This window comes from Zonotrichia leucophrys, chromosome 10 (assembly GCF_028769735.1).
Source record: "Zonotrichia leucophrys gambelii isolate GWCS_2022_RI chromosome 10, RI_Zleu_2.0, whole genome shotgun sequence".
NCBI lineage: Eukaryota > Metazoa > Chordata > Aves > Passeriformes > Passerellidae > Zonotrichia > Zonotrichia leucophrys.
Genome location: NC_088180.1, coordinates 19,980,102 through 20,000,363, shown reverse-complemented (window position 1 = coordinate 20,000,363; position 20,262 = coordinate 19,980,102). Strand labels below are relative to the sequence as shown.

At 55.5% G+C, this 20,262-nt stretch overlaps 1 protein-coding gene across 2 annotated transcripts in view; it reads right to left on the bottom strand.

Annotated features, from left to right (window-relative positions):
* FRMD5 (FERM domain containing 5) overlaps positions 1-20,262 on the bottom strand; it is a 49,440-nt gene that overhangs the window by 7,011 nt on the left and 22,167 nt on the right. For both annotated transcript variants that reach the window (XM_064721785.1, XM_064721784.1), the window contains exons 2-9: positions 7,436-7,540; positions 6,831-6,873; positions 6,305-6,383; positions 4,348-4,445; positions 3,808-3,931; positions 3,086-3,173; positions 356-444; positions 145-208 (exon numbers count right to left, since the gene is read on the bottom strand). In XM_064721785.1, coding sequence (XP_064577855.1) covers positions 145-208; positions 356-444; positions 3,086-3,173; positions 3,808-3,931; positions 4,348-4,445; positions 6,305-6,383; positions 6,831-6,873; positions 7,436-7,540 — 690 coding nt within the window. The remainder of the gene's footprint in view (positions 1-144; positions 209-355; positions 445-3,085; positions 3,174-3,807; positions 3,932-4,347; positions 4,446-6,304; positions 6,384-6,830; positions 6,874-7,435; positions 7,541-20,262) is intronic.

The window sequence follows — 20,262 nt, the reverse complement described above, 5'->3', positions numbered from 1 at the left end:
GCAGCAGCAGGAGCAGGAGCTGACCCCAGCAGGGGCACAGAGCTGCAGCTGCTGTCCCCATGCCCCTGCCCTGCAGGTGATGCTGCTGTCCCATTCTGGAGAGCCCACCGTGCCCAGGGTGTCCTGGGGAGGGGCAGCACTCACCTCCTTCTGGCTTACGTACAGATAGAAAGTCTTCCCCTCGAATTTCATCTTGGTCACCTCGTTCCTGGAGGGACAAGGACAGGCAGGTGGGAGCTGTGCCAGCCCAGCCCGGAGCCCACCAGCACCCCCGGAGCCTGAGGAAGTGAACTCACACTGGCAGTGAGCTCACCACCTGATGAAATGAGCTCACCACCTGGCGAAATGAACTCACCACTTGATGAAGTGCACCCTCTTGTTGCCCTGCAGCACGACGAAGCCGAAGGGGGTGAAGGCCAGGAAGGCGGCGTTGCCGGACACGTCCTGCAAGGCAACAGCCAGGGCTCGTGCAGCTGCTGGCCACCAGCACAGCTGGCACGCCACTGTCCCCTCTGCCCCACAGCCGGGCACCGCACTGCACTGGGCGCCACAGCTACCTGTAATTGTCTACATTAAATGCCATGTTGGCATTTATAGAATTCCTGCTATTAATATAATATCATGTTATAATTGGTGCAATTAATGTGTATTTTTGTATATATTATATAACATAATTATTTAGTTATAGATATTTTATATATTATATATTTATATACATATATATATGTATATGTATCTATTTATGTATATATATATATATTGTAACTATATTACTCCGTGTAGGTATATATAATTATTATGTAGATATATGCTATTTATTTGGTACATATAATTGCTATAATATTTATAGTTTAATATGGTTATTTATTTATATTATCACAGAATATTCTGAGTCACAGTTATCTGTAATTGTCTACATTAAATGTCGTATTGACATTTATAGAATTCCTGCTATTAATATAATACCATGTTATAATTGCTGCAATTAATGTGCATGTTTATATATCTATATATATTGTACCTATATCTAATTATTATATATAAGTATATATAATTATTATATATATATATGCTATTTATTTGGTATCTATAATTACTATAATATATATAGTCTAATTTAGTTATTTATTATATTATCACAGAATATCCTGTGTCGGAAGGGACTCACAAGGATCGCTGACGTCCAAGTCCTAAATATATATATATTATATATAGCAATTAGCCCAGAACACGATAACCCCCAGCTGTACTCGCCTCCCTGGGAGCCCTGCCCAGCCAGTGCCCGGGTGGCACCGAGCCAGTCCACAGCCAGCAATCAGTGCCAGCCCTTAGCCCAGTCCCAGGGACTCCTGGGGACAGGCTGAGCTCTAAAACCCCAAAAGCTGTGGGTCAGCAGCACTGCTGGATCCATGCCTGGGGGTTTGGCCAGCAGATCCCCAGAGGGATTTTGAGGGTGCTTAGGAGCAAAATCCATCTGAGCTGCCAAGGCTGGATGGCCAAAGGAAGGCAGAGAGTGCTGAGCCTCAGCCCCACACCTGCACACCCAGGGGCAGCCCAAACTCATCCCCAGATGGCACAGGAGGGACATTCCTGCCTGGCACAGCAGGGACATTCCTGTGTTCCTGTGCCCCAGCCAGCCACTGCTCAGGCCTGGCTGCACAAAGGGCTTGGGCTCATCCCAAATGTGGGAAAAGCTCCAGGGAAGGAAGCAGAGTCTTGGCAGAAGGGTTTATCCTCCTGGGGGTGCCAGACGGGCACAGGTCCCCACATGGGCTCAAAAAGATGTGTGGATGTGGCACTCAGGGACACGGATAGCGGGGGCTTTGGGGGATGGCTGCATTCTATGGCCTCTGAGGGCTTTTCCAAGCAAAACCATTCCATGGCTCTCTTTGGCCAGGCCAGAAGCTCTGTCCATCACAAGAAACAGAGAAACAGAGGGACCCCTGCTATTCTCTCACACACAAACACACAAATCCCACATTCCTACAGGGATTTACACACAAAACAAGCACCAAGGGCAGCCCAGGACTCAGTCAGCCCTGCTTAAGAGAGAAAGATCTTTCTCTGTGTTTGTTTTTTGGGGGAGAAATCTACGATGAGAGTACCATGAAAACTTCAGGCAGGATTGAGTCAAGGGACACTGAACTGAGGATGGCTGCTGAGGGAAAAACCCCTCATCCAAACTTGTCCACTGGGGAAAAGAGAACAGAGGAATCAGCTTCATTTAGCTTTGGTTTTCAGGTCCTTTAAACACATTAACAGCAGCTCTTGATGAATTAGGCAAATTCTGCTGATAGACATACAGGAGTGTATGTTTGTCCTCATAGGAACATTAATTAGTGTAGCTCAAATATGTTCAAAAGGTTCTTGAAGTGAAGGATGGCAATTACCTGATCTAGCAGCAAAGGTCACAGGTGGGTGGCTGCTGGCAGGACCACTGCTCCAGAGCAAAGCAACCTCTTGGGCATTCAGAAACTGCCCATAAACGGGGAACCCCCCCAAATTTACTGCAAATGTGTGTTTATGTGGCACAATCCAGGGGAAAAGCCCCAGGGAAAGCCCCAGCACAGAGTTTTCTGTTTGCTCTGTATCCCAGGTCCATCTGCATGTGACGGCATTACCAGGGAGCAGAGAGCCACATCCTCAGTCAATAAAGAGCATTTCCAGCAGCAAACGGGATTATGGGCTGGGCAGGGCAGAGGGATGGGCTGTCCCAGCCAGATTAGTGCCCGCTGGCTCCTCAGCCACGTCTCTGACCTTGCTCTTGCCTCCATTCCTGCTTCTGCAGGAGGGCATCGACCACCCTGCCACGGCTGTCTGTGCTGGAAACGCTCTCCTGGAGCTGCCCTGGGGGCTCCAGAGCACCCACCTCCCCTGTCCCCTGGTGCTCCCACCCTGGCCAGGGACGGGCTGAGGCTGAGCAGGGCTGGTGGCCCCAGCACGGCCCCCTGGGCACGGCCCCAGGGCTGCTGGTGGGTGACAAACGCCCTGGGGACAGTGCCCAGCACCTCAGCGGTCATCACTGGCCACAGAGAGGAGTCCAAGCCCAGCACAGCCTCAGGAACAGGTTCAGGAGCTGCTTTACCTTGCACGGGTGTGGGTCGACCCCGTAGGTCTCCAGAGTCTGTGCTTTCCTGAGGAAGTTCAGCTCCGAAGTGGCCGGAGTCTGCCCACTGCAGGGGGAACAGAGAGCATTCCATGGCAGGCAGGGAGGCGAGAGGCAGGGCAGGCACTCTGGGAACGAGGGAGCATCACCACAGCACGCTCCCACTGCACTGTTATGGGATCAGCCTGGCCCAGCCTCTCTGCCAGCTGCACCCACAGCAGCCACACCGAGCTGGCAGCCCTGGCAAGGGTCAAAAGGCACCTGCCAAATGTAGGGAAGGATTCCCTGCTTGCAGCACAAACACTGGGGGGAGCTTGGTGGCAGAGGGCAGCAGCCCCTGGCACATAAGGACACAGCTCTGATGGGTTTTTGGGAAGTTAAACCCACCTCCCTCCCTGGGAACCCTTCAGGACACAGCTGCAGAGGCACCAGCAGTGCCATGGGATAATGGGGATGGCCAAAGGTCTGTACACCTCATGTCCCTGGAGAGGGATGAGGGCAGCAGGGTTTATGAGGGGTCCCTGTCCCTGTGAAGGTCCCTGTGAAGGTCCCTGTCCCCATGAATTTCACTGCCCCCACGAAGCCCCCTGGGCCATTCTGGCTGAGGCAGGAGCAGGTCCCAGCTGGATGTGACACACGAGTGACAATCCCAAAGGGGCACAGAGGTGCTCTGGGTGCCGCTGACCCCGCAGCTCCCCTACCTCAGCTCTGACTTGTGGATCTCTGCGATTTTCCTCTCCAGCTTCTCCGAGTGCTTGGGGAAGAACTGGAACTTGGAGCTGTAGCCCTCTGGGTGCTTCCCCGGGTCGTAGTCCCCAATCTCAGCTGGTGGGAGACAGATCCAGTGGGGAAGAGCAGCAGGACCAGAGCACAGCGTGCATCCCCATCCCCATCCCCATCCCAGCCAGGAATGCCCTCCCACCCCTCTGCTTCCCACTGCAGGCATCCTTTGCCGGCCTTTAACTGCCCCCGATTCATTTTGCTGTTTGTGTGGCTGTCACCTGGCAGCAGAGGGTCACCATCCCAAATTTATGAATTCCTCAAGCTGCAGGAGCAGGCAGGAGGGCAGGGGCTGGATGAGCCCAGGGCTGCTCCTGGGGACACCCAGTGCAGGTGTGGCCTGGCAGGTGAGCGCCCAGCACCCATCCTCACCCAGCCAGCCCAGTGGTCAGGGCAGGTGCTGGCAGGGCCTGGCAGGGTCCTGGCAGGACAAGGCAGTCCCTGCAGCCCCAGAGGCTCACCCTGCAGGATGTAGGCAGCCAGCAGCGCCGCGTCCGACGTCTTGCACAGCAGCCGGCCGTGGTACAGATCCCTCTTGATCTGCAGGAACACCAGGTACCTGGGCACAGGGGAGAGCCCTTTGTTAGGCACAGTTCAGATTGCCCAAACAGCCCATCCGGACATGGAGTACCTGCCACCAGGCACCTGCTCTCTCCCAGCGGCCCAAAGTGGCACTGCGGGGCTGACCCTGGCCAGGTCTCCTGATCTAGAGCCCAGCAGTGCCTGCTGCATTCCCCCTGGGTGTTCAGCTTCCCCAAAACGTGATTTTCTCCTTCCCCAACTTTCTGTGTCCTTCCAGGTCTCGGTGTATGCACCCACATCCTCCTCCGTGCTCGCTGCATCACCCAGGGCCAGCTGCCTCCTGTGCTCCCCATCCCTGTCTCTGGGCCCAGCTAAAGGACAAACCATGTCGGAAAAATTACACATTCCAATAAATTTAAACCTAAGTAACATTTTGGGCTGCGTCATGTGGCGTTTGGGAAAACCTTTAGCTGGTAAAAACATAAGTCATGAGGGAAGGAGCAAAATGGAGCTGCGCTCAGAAATGAATTTAAATAACCAGACTTGCACTCTGCAGTCCTTGGTCACGCCTCATTGCTCAAATCTGAGTTTATGATGAGGTAAACCATTAATTTTCACAGATAAAATACATTAAAGAGAAATCTTGCTATTAGAGTGCAGTCAGTCCAGGGAAAGGTGAGTTTAAGCCCAGGTTCCAGCTGCAGCTGCAGGCACACCTCAGAGGGCAGCAAGCAGGGGCAGCTCCCCTGCACGGGGGCCTCAGCCTGGACCTGTGGGGATGGCAGAAGGCAGAGCTAGATCAGGGTTTGGGGGGAAATTCTTCTCTGCATTGCCCCCCTGCCATGGGCAGGGCCCCACCACCCTGGCAGAGAAGGATTTCTCCCCATACCCCGCTCAGCCTGGCCCTGGCACTGGGCAGCCAATGCCCCTGGCTGGCACTGCAGCCCCTCAGGTCCCCTGGGAGGGACCCCTCTGGCCCTGGGGGCTCTCAGGGGTCCCCACAGAAGGTGCCAGCTCAGAGCCCTTCCATGCAGGCTCCAGGCAGCCCCCAGGGCTCAGGGCTGCTGGGGACCCTCAGCTCAGTTTCCAGAGCTGCTCCGTGGGGCCCCGGTGTCCTTCCTGCTGGCAGGAGGAGCGGCACGAAGAGCCCCTAAAGATAGAACTGAGGAGAGGCTGTGCTGTGCCGTGCTGTGCCAGCCCTGCCGTGCTGCCAGCCCTGTGCAGCGCTGCCCGCGTCACAGGGACACGCTGCTGCTGCTGCTGCTGCTGCTGCAGGATCCCAGGGGGCTGCAGGCGCTCCAACCTGGCTGCTGCAGGATCCCAGGGGGCTGCAGGCGCTCCAGCCCTGCCCAGCACGGCAAGGACACTGAGCTGGGGCAGGGCACAGTGCCTGCCCTGGACTGGAGCAGTCTGAGCAGCAGGGATTGTGCCATGGAGCTGGGGCTGTGCTCTGCCCTGCAGTGTGGGCCTGGAACTGACTGCACCCAAAGACCAAGCCAGAGCCTTTAACCACAGAGCCCAGGGATGGCTCAGGCTGGAAAGGACCTTAAATCACACCCCATCCCACCTGTGCCATGGCAGGGACACCTTCCACCATCCCAGGCTGCTCCCAGCCCTGTCCAGCCTGGCCTGGGGCATTCCAGGGATCCAGGGGCAGCAGCCACAGCTGCTCTGGGCACCTGTGCCCACCCTCAGCCTGGGCTCCCCACCAGGCACAGCAGCTCCAGGTGCTCACCCAGCTCAGGTGGGCACTCCTGTGCTTCCTTCCCACAGCAGGAACAATCCCAAAGCACTGGGGCTGGCTGGGAAATCCCAGTGGCTCTACAAAGGGATCCCATCCGTGTGCTCCTGCCCCGCTGCCGGGGCTGGGCAGGCCCCTGGCAGTGCCATCCTCACCTGGTGATCTCTTCCTTCAGCGCCGCTGGGTCCGTGGGGTAGAACTTGACTCGGAAGCACATGGTGAAGGGGGGCTGGGCTGCAGAGAGCAGGGACACGTGTCACCAGAGGCCAGGGCTGTCCCCTGCACCCCTGCAGCTCTCTGCTCGAGCCAGGTCACACTGGGGCCCCACCTGCCCTGTTCCCCCAGGTAAGGAGGGGCAGGCACTCCTCACTGCAGGGCCATGGCGAGGGCAGGTCCCTGACAGAGCTCTGGGGAAGTGCCAGTGGCTCTGTGCCCACTGCCCCGTCCCCAGTGTCACCCCCTCGCTCCATCCCTCCCGTCCCGCTCTCCTGGAGCTGCTGCCCCGTGCTGCCTGTGGGGCTGGTGGGGATAACCCTGCTCCAACCCACCACAACAGCTCCTGAGGGGGCTGCTCCTGGCACGGGGGCTGGGAACTGACCCCCGAGGGGACAGCGACGAGAAAATGGGAATAAATCCAAGGTGGAATGAGCAGAGTCTGCCCAGACCTCCAGCAGCACTCACCCCGCATCTGCTTCACAACCGACTTGGTGAACTCCAGCCAGTGCTGCAAGGAAAAGAAGGCAATTAGCGCCGTGACTGGGTAAGGGGGGGAGGATGAGGGAGAGGAGGGTCCTGCTCCGGGTGAGAAAAGCCCCCTGAGTGTGGGAGAGCGGCCCTGGAAGGAGCAGGAGGCTCAGAGCGTCCCATCCACAGTGAGGGAGCGGCTCCGTGCCAGCTGCTGGCCCAGCATCGGCGGCTCCCTGTGACAGCAGAGGAGCCCCGGGAGCAGGAATCGGCTGCTCTGTGCCTTGTTCTGATCGGTGGGGAGCGCGGCACGGGGCTGTTATCCACAGCTGTTATCGATAGCTGTTATCGATAGCTGTTATCAACAGCTGTTATCGATAACTGTTATCCACAGCTGTAATCCACAGCTGTTATCGATAGCTGTTATCGATAACTGTTATCCACAGCTGTTACCGATAGCTGTTATCGATAGCTGTTACCACAGCTGTGCCCGCACAGCCATTGCCATGCACAGCCCCGGGGCTCCAAGGGCAAGGAGGGACTGGAAGGCCCCGGAGCTCGTTCTGCACCAGCCCTGCCCGGCTATGGGGGCTCTCTCTCACCCTTTGCTTGTCGGGGTCCACAAAGCGGATGCCGAAGTAATCCTTCTCCAGCAGGTTCAGGTGGTGGCACAGCAGGTCGAACAGGTACTGGCCCTTGGCATCTCTCTGCAGGACAAAGAGAGGCAGTGGCAGCCCGGGGGCGGTGGGGCAGAGCTGGGGATGGGTGTGAGGGCTCCGGAGCTGGTGAGGTGACACCGAGGACAGCCCAGACCCCGCACAGCTCCCGGTGGGACATTCTGGGCTCCGGACCCTCCTGCCATCCCACCCGAGGGGCAGCTGAGCCGGTCATGCCCCATAAGAAGCGATGAAAACCCCCAGGCCAGGTGGGAATGTCCCGATACCATCCCGGGGGGGCAGTTCCACACCTGAGCCGGCTGGAGGGGAGATCATGCCCTGATAAAAACCATTATCCCCCTGCAGGATCTGCTCCGCGCCGGCCTCTCCTCACCTGTCTCCACACCCAGCCTGCCGCACAAAGGTGGGTTTGTGCGCTCAGCCCCCTCTGCCCCCGGGCTGCTCCTGTGCAGAGATTTGGCCACCACACCCCCAAAATTCCCCTCCTCCTCTGCCTCCCGTTGGGCCGGGGGCTGCAGGTCCCGCAGCTGTGCCAATGCCCGCGGTTTGAGCCATCACCGCCTCCCATCCCGCTTCCCCGGTGATCCGCTCCCGCTCCGGCAGCCCCGGCGTGCGGAGCCGCCGCATCTCCGGCGATCAAAGGCTGCTCCCGACAGCCGCTGCCTGCCTCCTTCCCCGAGCACACGGCTTGCTGACACATACACGGCACCCGCGTTATCTGATCAAACGGGCGCGTTATCGGATCAAACGGGCGCTCGGCAGCCGCGCACTGCGGCGGGGGAAGCCCACGGGAGCCCGTGCCCGGGGCTCGGTGCGGCGCAGCAATGTGTTTGTGTTGTAAATAAAGAGGGTTCCGCACCTCGCACGGTGCGCCCGGCGGGATGAGCAGCCCCAGCCCCAGCCCGGAGCCGGGCCCTGTTACTGGGGGTGGAAAAGCCCCCCGAGAGCACCGAGCCCACCCAGCCCTAGCCCGGAGGCACTCACGGACACCGGGGGTGGAAAAGCCCCCCGAGCCCACCCAGCCCCAGCCCTGCCGAGGGCAGCACTACCCGTGCCCCAAGTGCCACATCCGCACGCTGTAAATCCTGCAGGGCTCTCGGGGTCCTTGCTGCTCTCAGGGCCCCCTGAGCCCCTTTTCTCCAGCCCTTTCCAGGCAGGCAGCTCTTCCCTGGGCTCGGCGCAGCAGCCGCACGCCCTGGAGGATGCAGGAGCTGCTGCAGCCCAGCCCCGCTGCTGGCCCGGCCCTGCACAGGATGCGGGAGCTCAAACTCCTGAATCATTCTGTGAAGAGACACAAAGAACATTCGGTCATCTCTGCCTAGGGCAGAACAAACTGTGGGATAAAACCTCGCCGCAAAAAGCAGCGGATGTGAGCCGAGGGGGAGACTCCGGCACTCGGAGGTCAGATCCGACTTCACCCGGCTCCAATCCCGGGCTCGACGTTGACTCTTTGGTTGTGGCGGTTTCAAAGACCGAACTTCGGTCTCGCAGACAAATTAATAAATCTTTGCTAAATTTTTGATAGTTTTGGCTCACAATTTAATCATTTATAACAATTCCCAGCTGGACCCCAAGGAAGGAGTGCCAGCCCCACCTGGGGCCAGTGCTGTGGAGCGGGAGGGTGGATGGCACATCCCCAGCATACTTGGAGCTGGCTGCACATCCCCAGAACCCTGGGGGCTGATTGCACATCCCCAGCATCCTGAGGGCCTGACTGCACATCCCCAGCATCCCTGGAGCTGGCTGCACATCCCCAGCATCCCGGGGGCTGATTGCACATCCCCAGCATCCCTGGAGCTGGCTGCACATCCCCAGCATCCCGTCCCTCCTCTGAGCAGATCTCACAGGGACGTGCTCGAGGCCCCTCTCCCTTCCCCTGCCCCAAACCAGCACAGAACGCTCTCCTCTGCCATCTCCACAGAGGAATTGCAGGGAAGGACAAAGCAGACACCCCCCGGTGCCTGAGATCTGGTGAAAGTGTGAAACCACGGACGGCATTACAGGGAAAATGCTCCCTCTTTGATCTCTCTAACTTGAATTAAACATATTCTAAATTAATCATTAGCAGAATGTCTTTCAGGAAATTATCTGAACTGCCTTTACAAATCACGACTTAAAAGAGCTCCCATTGCATAACACCGGCTTAAATAGTCCATGTTTGGATCTCTACATGTTCCCACAAAATGAGAGTGCTGTCTGCCTGCAGGATTTGAGGGCAGCCTTTGGGGTGCCCGGGCTGATGGGACACCTCGGGCAGCCTCTGGCACACGCTGGGCTGCCACGTGCCAGGCTGGCACCAGGGCTGGCTTCCAGTGCCAGCACCTGCCAAGGGTTCAGCTTGGAGGCCCTGAGGGAGAGAGGCCTCCATCAGGCATGACAGACAGCAGTGACACACCAGGGGAAAGGCTGCCCACTGCCACAGGGCAGGGACGGGTGCGATATTGGCAATTAGGAATTGTTCCCTGGGGGTGAGGCCCTGGCACAGGGCACCCGGAGCAGGGTGCCAAACTTTAAGAAGATTAAAGTAACCTTGCATTCTTTGCTTTCCTAAGCTCCTCAGCCAAAATTAGGGTCATCCAGATAGAAAAATAAACGAAAAAAAAAAAAGAGATATTTAAAAATAGCAGCCCATCTGCAAATGAGCAGAGGGCTCAGTTCAGGCAGGAGCCTTCAGTCCCACCCCAGTGACTGAGAACGAGCCCTGTCCCAGTCCGCTCAGGGTGGGAGGCCGCTTTCCAGACATTCCCAGCTCGTGGCAGGTACATCATGGACTATTTAAGCTCCAAGTGCTCCAAGGGACCCCTGCCTGCCCCACGAGGGGCTGGGGGCTGTTCCAGTCCAGCTCTCAGGCTCAAACGCCACGGTCCCCCCCAGCTGCTCCAGGGATTAAGCCCAGGATTTACAGAAGCAATGGAAGCAGCTGAAAGTGGCTCCTTCCTGCGTTATTTGGGTTGGAAATCTCCTTGTGGGCTGCCCACTCGTCCCTGCTTCCTGAGCTTAGGAGGAGATTATATTTTTAAAGGAAAGCGTCAAAAAAAGTCTATTTCACAAAGTGAAGTTTAGGCTTAAGTCTCTTTGGCAGCAACATCTGAGCTGGGAGAGATCAAAGACCCTCCAGCTCCACTGCCAACATGAAGAGATTTTCACCAGCAATTTGACTGCAATATTGTGGTTTAAATGCTTCATTTTCCAAGTTCAGCACCGTGCTGCAGGAGCCCGGGATTTATCATCCCTCAGACAAAGTCAATGTTGGCTCTGCAGGCAGGGCCGAGTCCTGGCTGACAGCTCTCAGCCCTCATGGTGAGCCAGAGCCTCTGCTAAGCCCTGGAATGAGGAGGAAATGGGCAAAAATGGGCCTGAGGATATTCATTTCCAGGCAGGGAATAGCTGGGCTACTTTATTTGATGTTACACTCCCCAGTCTAATCAGGAGAACTGGGGGTGGAACAAGGGCAGGGGATACAAGGGAGGAAAACTGCTTGGGACAGGAGGGGTTAACAGCTGGATGCGGGAGGAAGGGGTTTGGAACTTGGCAGAAAAGCAGCTAAATAGCAAAGAGATAAACGGACACCTGGCTCAGCTGGATAACAAAGACAAGTCTGTGTCACTCCAAAAGCAAGGGGGGAAAAAAGCCCAAAAACCTACCAAACAACAGTCAAACAATAACCTGCAAAATAAACGCACACTGCAAAGAGCAGAGCCACGGCAGGGACACCTTCCCCTGTCCCAGGTGCTCCAACCCCAGCGTCCAACCCGGCCTTGGCACTGCCAGGGATGCAGGGGCAGCCCCAGCTGCTCTGGGCACCGGTGCCAGGGAACAATCCCTGCCCAAAATGCCCCTGAACACTGCCCGTTGGAAGCCATCCCCTGTGTCCTGTTAAGATAACAAGAATAGATGCCCTAGGTGCCATAGGTGAGGGCAGAAGCTCAGGGCATTGCCCACCTGCCCAGCAGAGCCCTGCCCACCCAAGGAGACTCGGGGAAGGAAAAGGGCTTTTACATAACTCCAGTGTAATCCTGTTATATTTATAGCATATGCATTTCAGTATTAATTCCCTGTTATCTCTAATCCTTCCTCCTCGCTGACACAGTAATTTCTGCCTTCAAGACTTATCTGGGCAGCTGGATGCAGAAGTTTGTAAAGCTCCTGAGGAGGAAAGTTCCTAATGAAGGGCCCCACGGAGCCTCAAATTCCAGATTATCGATTCTCCTCTTAATCCTCAGCAGGTCTCCAACCCTTTGTGCTGGCTATGCAGAAGGATCCACACGCTCTCCATCATGGGATTTCAGCCCCTGATGCCCTCATTTAGCAAAGTCTGCAGCGGGACAGCAGTTGAGCACTTTTTAAACCCGTTAATAACCAGGAACTTGTGCCAGGAGCATTTCACAGCTCCCACAGCACCTGCGGAGGGTTTGCCTTGAGCTTTCCAAGGGCTTTGCAAAACCTTCTCTGTGCTTTCCCCGGGGCTTGCCCACGTGAAATACAAAGCTGTGTTTCGTGTCAGGTACAAACAGGCAATGTGTGTATTTGTGATTGTAATATGTGTGGAGACCAACAGTGGGACAGTTACGAATTCTAATCATAACTGAGGAAAATAAAGCATGGAAAAAGGCCTTTGCACCTATCTTTTGTTTGCAATTAACCCTGGTTGATTTAGGAGCATTGGAATTAAGGTGTTAAGGATGTTGTTTTTTGCTTGCATTTAATCCATAAAGAGCAATAATAACCTTTTGAAGTATAATTTTAGAATATTACTTATATCCTTGAAACTATAGCTTTGGAATATATATAAAGGAAATATGCTTATCTCACACCTTGACAAAACAGAGAAAAACAGCTTGAGAAAGGAAGATGAACATCACCTCAAGGATTTATGGTTTCAACCAAGGGAAGCTGGACAGGGCTGGCCCCAGCCTGGATCCTGCATGGACTCACAGAGGATGCAGGGAATATTCTGAATATTCTCTAGCCAGCCCTTCCCTGCCGGTGACTGATGACACGCCACCTTCACTCTGCTGCCACGCAGCTTTTATGAATTACATTTAGGATTTATAACTCTGTAATTGAGAGGCCCAGAAAATCTCTCTCCATAAAGCCAAATTGGTTTTTCCAATAACTCAAACTCCCTTTTTTTCATTCGTGCAGCCTGGAGTGGCTCCATGTGGCTCCTGTTGAATTTGGCACTCCCCTGCCATTAGCATGCAGAAGGCTCTGGGCACAAGCGGTGTGAATTGTTTGGAGGCCAATAAACGCCTTGAGAGAGATGGTGCCGTGAATGGCTCTGCTCAGGAGCCAGCCCTACCTGCTGGGGCAGGAGAGCTCTGCTCGCTCAGGCTGGGCTGGGAGCCTGGAACGCTTTGCCAGCGGGGCTGGGACGGGAACGGAGCCCAGGAGGGGCTGGGGGAGCTGGGAAGGGGCTCAGCCCGGAGGCTGCTGCCACAAACTGTCCCCAAACTGTCCCCAAACAGCCCCAGGGTCCCCAAAGAGCCCCAGGGTCCCCAGGCCACACTGGCCCAACCACAGCCTTGTCCCTGAATGACAAAAGCCAGTGGAATAACTCAGTATGAGCTGTCAGACCGAAGCCCCGGGCCAGCAGTGTCGCTCAAGCAGCCAAACCCCATGCGAGGGGTGCCCTGCACCGATGCCTTCACCAGAACCAGTGCCAAGGATTACAGCTTGCCCCAAATGATTTCCCAGGAAAGATGTGGATCCCTGCAGGGGAGTGTGCAGGGTGCTCAGCTCGTGCTTCCCGTGTAAAACCAAAAGAGACAAAATAAGACAACAAAATAATGGGGAAACAAAAAGAGACAAAATAAGACCACAAAACAGGGAAAATCCTCACTGCAAACAAAGGGCAGACACTCAAAACCCCAATTCAGACTCAAAACTAAGCGCAGGTTAAAAAATAATTCACATTTCCATCTCCCAGAACTGCACCTCAAGGATAAAGAGCATCATGCACCGAGAGCAGAGCTGGAGCCTGTGAGTGAGGCACAGCAGCTTTATCTGTGCTGCAGCAATGGCCATATGTGGAACCCTTCTGGGAGGCCGCAATCAGTCAGATTAACACGATGATGAACTCTGATTTGCCCAGCCACGGCAGGATCTCTGTCCTGGGAGAGGCGGCACTGCTCCCTGAATATTAACAGCAGCACCGGGCTGTTCCAGGCAGGGCCAGCCCAGCTGTGAGAGGGCTCCTGTCACAGGGGTGATTGCCAGGAGGGGCTCTCCAGGTGTGAATGATGCTCACCGAGACAGGGGCAGGGAGCAGAACCTGCCCAATAAATCCGACACACCCTGAGCAGCAGCAGAGACACAGACAGCGCTGGGCATGGAATGCTGCCACAGATAGCTTTTCATGAAAAATCCGTTCCTTAGGATTGTTCCTCCTGAGAAGCTGAGAGGCCTCAGGAACAGAATGCAAACAATGGTTATCTGCTGCTGTGGAATGCAACAGGTGCACCTGGGATTGGTCTCATGTGGTTGTTTCTAATTAATGGCCAATCACAGTCAGCTGGCTCGGACAGAGAGTCTGAGCTACAAACTTTTGTTATCATTCTTTCTTTTTCTATTCTTAGCTAGCTTTCCGATGAAATCTTTTTTTCTACTCTTTTAGTATAGTTTTAATGTAATATATATAATAAAATAATAAATCATCCTTCTGAAACATGGAGTCAGATCTTCGTCTCTTCCCTCATCCTGAGACCCCTGTGACCGTCACAATCCTGCTGCCCCGTGTCCTTCCCGAGGATGGGCAGCCCTGGCAGGGCAGGGTGTGCAGGGTGCAGGGCAGAGAGCCCAGGACAGCCTCAGCAGGGCCATGGCATGGGCTTTGCTCGGCTCAGTTTTCACAGAAAAGCCCCCAAAGCCCCCCCATCACTCTGAGCACCCCCATTCCCCGGGAGCAGCCCCCCCAACGCGGAGCAGGAGCCAATTCCCAAATCCCAAATCCCAGATCCCCGGCGCCGCGGGGAAGCTGCCTTGATGTTAACGTGTTTGCTTTGCACATCAAACCCGGCAGAATAAAGGATCGCGGCTCCTCTCCACGGAAGCGCGTTTGACAGAGCGCCACGGCTGGAGAGCGGCCCTGGAGGGGCGGCTGGGGCTGGGCAGGACCCGGAGAGGGGCCGGGGGTGTCCCCAAGGGACAGCCGTCACCAGAGCCCCCATAGACATCACACGGGCGCCAAACCCATCCCCTGCCACACACACAGGAACCAGGGGCAATGCCACACTCCGGCGGCAAACAGGACAAAGGCAGCAGGTCCAGGAGCTCTGGAGGCGCATTGTGACCCCTCCCCAAAGCGAGGGTGGTGGGCGAGGCAGGGCAGGGTCCCTGCAGGGCAGCAGCTGCTCCCTGACCCTCACAGTGCCTGCCCATCCCCATGCCCACCCCCATGCCCATCCCTTTCTATTCAATTTACAGCTGCCCTCCCTGCCCCACATCCCAGGGCTCAGCCCTTGCCCTGCAGGTGTGGCTCACCCCAAAGCCTCCCTTGCTCTCCCCAGGGCAGCCAGGGGATGCTGCCAATGGGCACAGCACACACACAGGGCTCCCAGCTCCCACCGGGCTCCATTCCACATGCAATCCAAGCCATTCCCCCTGCCCAGACCTGTGGGTGGCAGGCAGGGAGTGCTCCAGGGCCCCAAAGCCTTGGAGCGTTTCTGCTCTTGGAAAGAATGTGGGGTTGCAGACGGACAGAGCGCCACCAGCCCTGCCAGCTCATCAAACAGACCCCAGCCAGCCCAAATTCCTTCATCACTGCTGAAAACCAGCTCCTGGCAAGGCTAAAATCAGAGCCACGGAAAGGAACTGTCTGAATTCCCTGTCTCAGTGTCCCAGACAGCCACCCCAGCCAGGGCAGTGACACTGCTCTAAATGCTGCTTCGAAAGAATTTCATATTTAGAGATAAAAATAATCCACAGAAACACGGCCCAGGGCTCTCCCAGGGGCCCAGGAGCAGCTGAGCTCGCTCACAGCCTGAGCTCCAGGACAGATCTGTGCTGACAGCAGCAGCTCCCGGCCCTGCTGCAGCTCCCCAGGGCAGGGCAGCCCCTGAGCCCCATCCTGGCAGCCCAGAGCGGGACAGGGGCTGTGCCCAGTGCCCCCAGCAGCCCCAGGGAGTGTCCCTTGGCAGCAGGAGCCGCTGGGCAGCAGCTCAGAGCAACCTGGATTACAGGCAGGGATTACTCGTGTTGATGGGCAAAGCCTCTGTTCCCTGCCCAGATGGGCCCTAAGCTCCCTGAGGCTGGGTCAGCCTGGGCTGGGAACGGGGCAGGGGCTGTGCCAGGCTGGGCTGGCAACGGGGCAGGGGCTGTGCCAGGCTGGGCTGGCAACGGGGCATGGGCTGTGCCAGGCTGGAAAGGGCTCAGGGATGGATGGGATATTGGGCAGAGGCTGTGCTGGGCACGGGCTGAGCTGATGGGGCTGAGCATCCCAAAGGGAGCACACCTGCACACACACTGCACGCCTGCACACGCACACTGCACACACACACTGCACACACCTGCACACCTGCACACACCTGCACACACACACTGCACACCTGCACACACACTGCACACACACACTGCACACACACACCTGCACACACACACTGCACACCTGCACACACACTGCACACACACACTGCACACCTGCACACGCACACTACACACACCTGCACACCTGCACACACACTGCACACACACTGCACACTGCACACACCTGCACACCTGCACACACCTGCACACACCTGCACACACACTGCACACACCTGCACACACCTGCACACACCTGCACACACACTGCACACACACACTGCACACCTGCACACACACACTGCACACCTGCACACACACACTGCACACACACACTGCACACACACTGCACACACACCTGCACACACCTGCACACGCACACTGCACACACACACTGCCTTCCCCCAGCACTGGGATGGAACTGAGTTTATTTTAAAGCAGAGGCCTGCAGAGGCAATAAAAATAATTACAGTAATGAAGTCATTGTGCCTGCACTATCACATCGGATTATCTCAGGGCTGACAGAAGATGAGTCCCCGAGGAAAAGTCTCCCTTTACTCAGCGAGTCAGGAGTGCTGGGCACTGCCAGGGCCAGCAGAGCCCATCACCATCACTGCCAGGGCCAGCAGAGCCCATCACCATCACCGCCAGCACAGCCTGGGCACTGCTGGGCTCGCTGCCACCATGGAAGTTCCACTGGAACATCCCTTTCCTCCCTGTGTCCCCAGGGGCAGCCACCTTCTCCCAGCAGCAATGTCCTTTTGCAGCCCCCTGCTCCCAGCCCAGCCCCTGCTGCCACAATGTCCTTTGTGCATCTGTAAAAAATCCAATTCCAGCTGAATTCTACTCCTCCCCCATTGCTCACTGTGAACAGTCACCAATCCCTGGGGCAGAGACCCTGCCCTGCCCAGCTGCCCCATCCCAGAGCAGCAGGAGGAGGCAGCAGGAGCACCCCGGAGCTCCTTCCCCCTCCCTCAGCATCCTGTGCCACGGATTATTTCTGATTATTCACGCTAAAAAGGGCCCTCAGCCCCCCTCGGCAATATTTACCTCCCTTAATTAAAGATGGCAGCAATAAACATGAAATATGGACAAAAGGAGATTTTAATAAATGCTGCCTCGGGGAGCCCAGAGCCAGCCTGGAAACTCTTCTGCTGCATTGTTGTGGAATTCAGACAATGTACGGCCACATAAAAGCAATATTAAAAATAATTATCATGAATTAGGCCCGGCTAGATTGGAAGGCTCTGGATGGGGGGAAAGAGCCTTCCCACAGGTTCTGGAGGAAAAGCCACAAACCTGGCTCATATCTGCTCCATCTGACAGGAGAGCCCAGCGCTGGCACCCCTTCCATCACAATAAATAACAATAAATAACAATAAATAACAATAAACACCTCTCTGCCTCCCAAACTCGCTCTCACTTGTGGATTTCAATGTGGCCAAGCCTGCAATAATTAGTCAGTGCCTAATTAGCTTTCCCCTGCCCTGTGGAGCAAGGACCCAGCTCCCAGTCAGCATCCAAAAGCAGAATTCGGATATTTGCATTCAGGAAGACAAAACTCTTGGCAAAGTCCAGGTTTGAGCATTTAAATGGGAATTTCTTTGGGACAGGGACCTTGGGACCTTTAGGGTTATGCAGAAACTCATCTTATTTTACACCTCTACAGGAAAGGGCTCCAAAATCTGATGGAAAACAGGATTCTGGAAATATGTAAAAAGGATGAGTATCTTCATGGGCAAACTCATCCTCTGACCCCGTTCCACTGATAGCAGAGAGCGGGCACCAAAATTGGTGAAAAATGAACCCTGTCAAATCTGTTTGAGCTTTTGATGAGTTTAAAAATTGGTTAATAAAGGCAACCGTGCCAATGTAATAGATTTAGACTCTGGCAGACACTTAACCTGGTATGGCATGACATTTTGATTAAAAATTAGAGTGATACAAGAGCAACATGACACGCGCTAACAGGATTAAAGGCTGGCTGCAGCACAATTAGGATGCTGCAATGCTGGGTGGTTTAACAGGCATCCTCAACAGGGAAAACAGCTCCAGCTCGCAAGGCTTTGAGCAAAAAGCCACAAGAAGCCAAGGAAGTGCAGTGCAGCTGGCAGAGAGCACAGAGCAGGGAGGTGCCAGGTGACTGGTACAGAGCAACTGGAATTGTCAACTAAATGCAAGTTAAAAATCAGTGTCCAAGCTGGAATGTTCACCAGCATGCCCTGGAATGTTCCAGGCCGGGCTGGACGTGGGATCACAGAATGGTTTATGCTGGAGATGCCCTCTGAGATCCCCCTGTCCTGTGCTCCTCCAGCACTGCCAGGGCCACCACCAGCCCCTGTCCCCAGGTGCCACCACCAGCCCCAAGTGTCCCCGGGTGCCACCACCAGCCCCAAGTGTCCCCAGGGTCACCACCAGCCCCTGTCCCCAGGTGCCACCACCAGCCCCAAGTGTCCCCAGGTGCCACAGCCCCACAGCTTCAAACCCCTCTGTGGCACAGCTGCAGGATTGTGGGGACAGCCAGGGGCCTGCTCTGCTCCTGCCCTTCACCTCTCTGGGAACGTTGTATGGGAATATTGTATGGAAATATTCCTGGGATTGTCTCTGGGATATTGTATGGGAATATTGTCTCTGGAACCTTGTAAGGAAATACTGTATGGGAATATTGTTTCTGGGAATATTGTATGGGAATGCTGTGGTGGGCGCCCCTTCCAGACCTCCACGCTGCACAAGCAGCATTCAGCTGATTATTTCCATCCTGGCTTTCTGCAGAGAGCCACAGACCACGCCAGTTCCACCCAGACTCTGCTATTTTGAAGCCACCAGATAACTGACTTCCAATTTTATCTGTAGAATAGAACAAGGCAAGGAGCCCCACCAAATGACATCGTGCACTACCACAGTGTGAGATAAACCAGGCCCGTGGCTCTGGGAGCTTCAGTGAGACACAGACACACAAAACTCCATCCTTTCCCTCAGTAAATGCTTCCCACACCTCCAACACTCGCTGTTGAGGTGACACTGAGTCCTACCAACATCACCCCCGTGACCAGACCTGGTGGCATTTTGGGCGCTAACTGGGATCAAACCACATTGAACGCCTGGTTTCTCCCCCAGATCCCTCTGCCTCCTTCCACCTCAACTGAACTCCTGAAATCCCAGTTTCCAGCCCTCTGTTTTTCACTTTCTGTTGTTCTGTGCAGCAGCCACTGCAGGCTGGATGAGCAGCCTGGCCCCAGCCGCCGTCCCAGATCCCTCCAGGTGCCTCGAAACACAAGTGCAAATTTAGGAAAAAAGGCCAAGGTTTGCCCATTTTAGCATCAGAGCTCACCCCTGGCCCGTCCCAGCCCAGCTCTGCAGCAGTGCCCTCCCCAGCCCTGTGCCTGCAGCAGCAGTGCCAGGGCAGCGCTCGCTCGTCACGCCGATGCCTTTTGACTAATTACTGCTATAAAAAGCAAAAAGCTGTCAGAGGGAATTATTCAGCCTCTGCGAGAGTGAAACAGAGACACGTCTGAGAGGAAATGGTGCCCCTTCAGACTCCAGCGGTGCCTGCAAGGATTAACTCAGCCCCTGCAGCACCCACCAGTGACATTATTTACTGCACCCATCCCAAAATGCCCCAGATGCAGGGGAAAGGAGGGGGAAGGTGCAGGACAGGCCTGGGCAGCAGGAGCCCCAGAGGAGGGTTTGGCTGCAGGGGTGGGATGGGATAATGGGATGGGATGGGATGGGATGGGATGGAGATGGGGATGTCACAATCACAGAATCACAGGATGGCTTGGGCTGGGTGGGAAGGGACATTGGAGCTCATCCAGTGCCACCCCTGCCACGGCAGGGACACCTCCCTCTGTCCCCGGTGCTCTATTCCCTGTCCAGCCTGGCCTGGGACACTGCAGGGATCCAGGCACAGCCCCAGCCCAGACCTGCCAGGAAAGCCCTGCTAAAATCAAAACATCAAAATCAGATTCAGAGGGAGCAGCGTGGGCAGAGTAACCCAGAAATCCCACAAAAACAGGGGAATTAACCATCCATTAATTGTCCTGAGGCTAAAAACCACAACGAGCTCATTTTTGGCTGAGCTGTTTCTGACCACAAAATCTCTTTCATGTCACGGCCTCTTCCCCTTCTTCCTCTGCCTTGGGTTTCTAATTTGTTCACTCCAAAGCCTGGCTTCGTGTTTGCATTTAAATTTTCACCTCCACTGATTTCCTCAGCCAAAACCCATCGGGTGA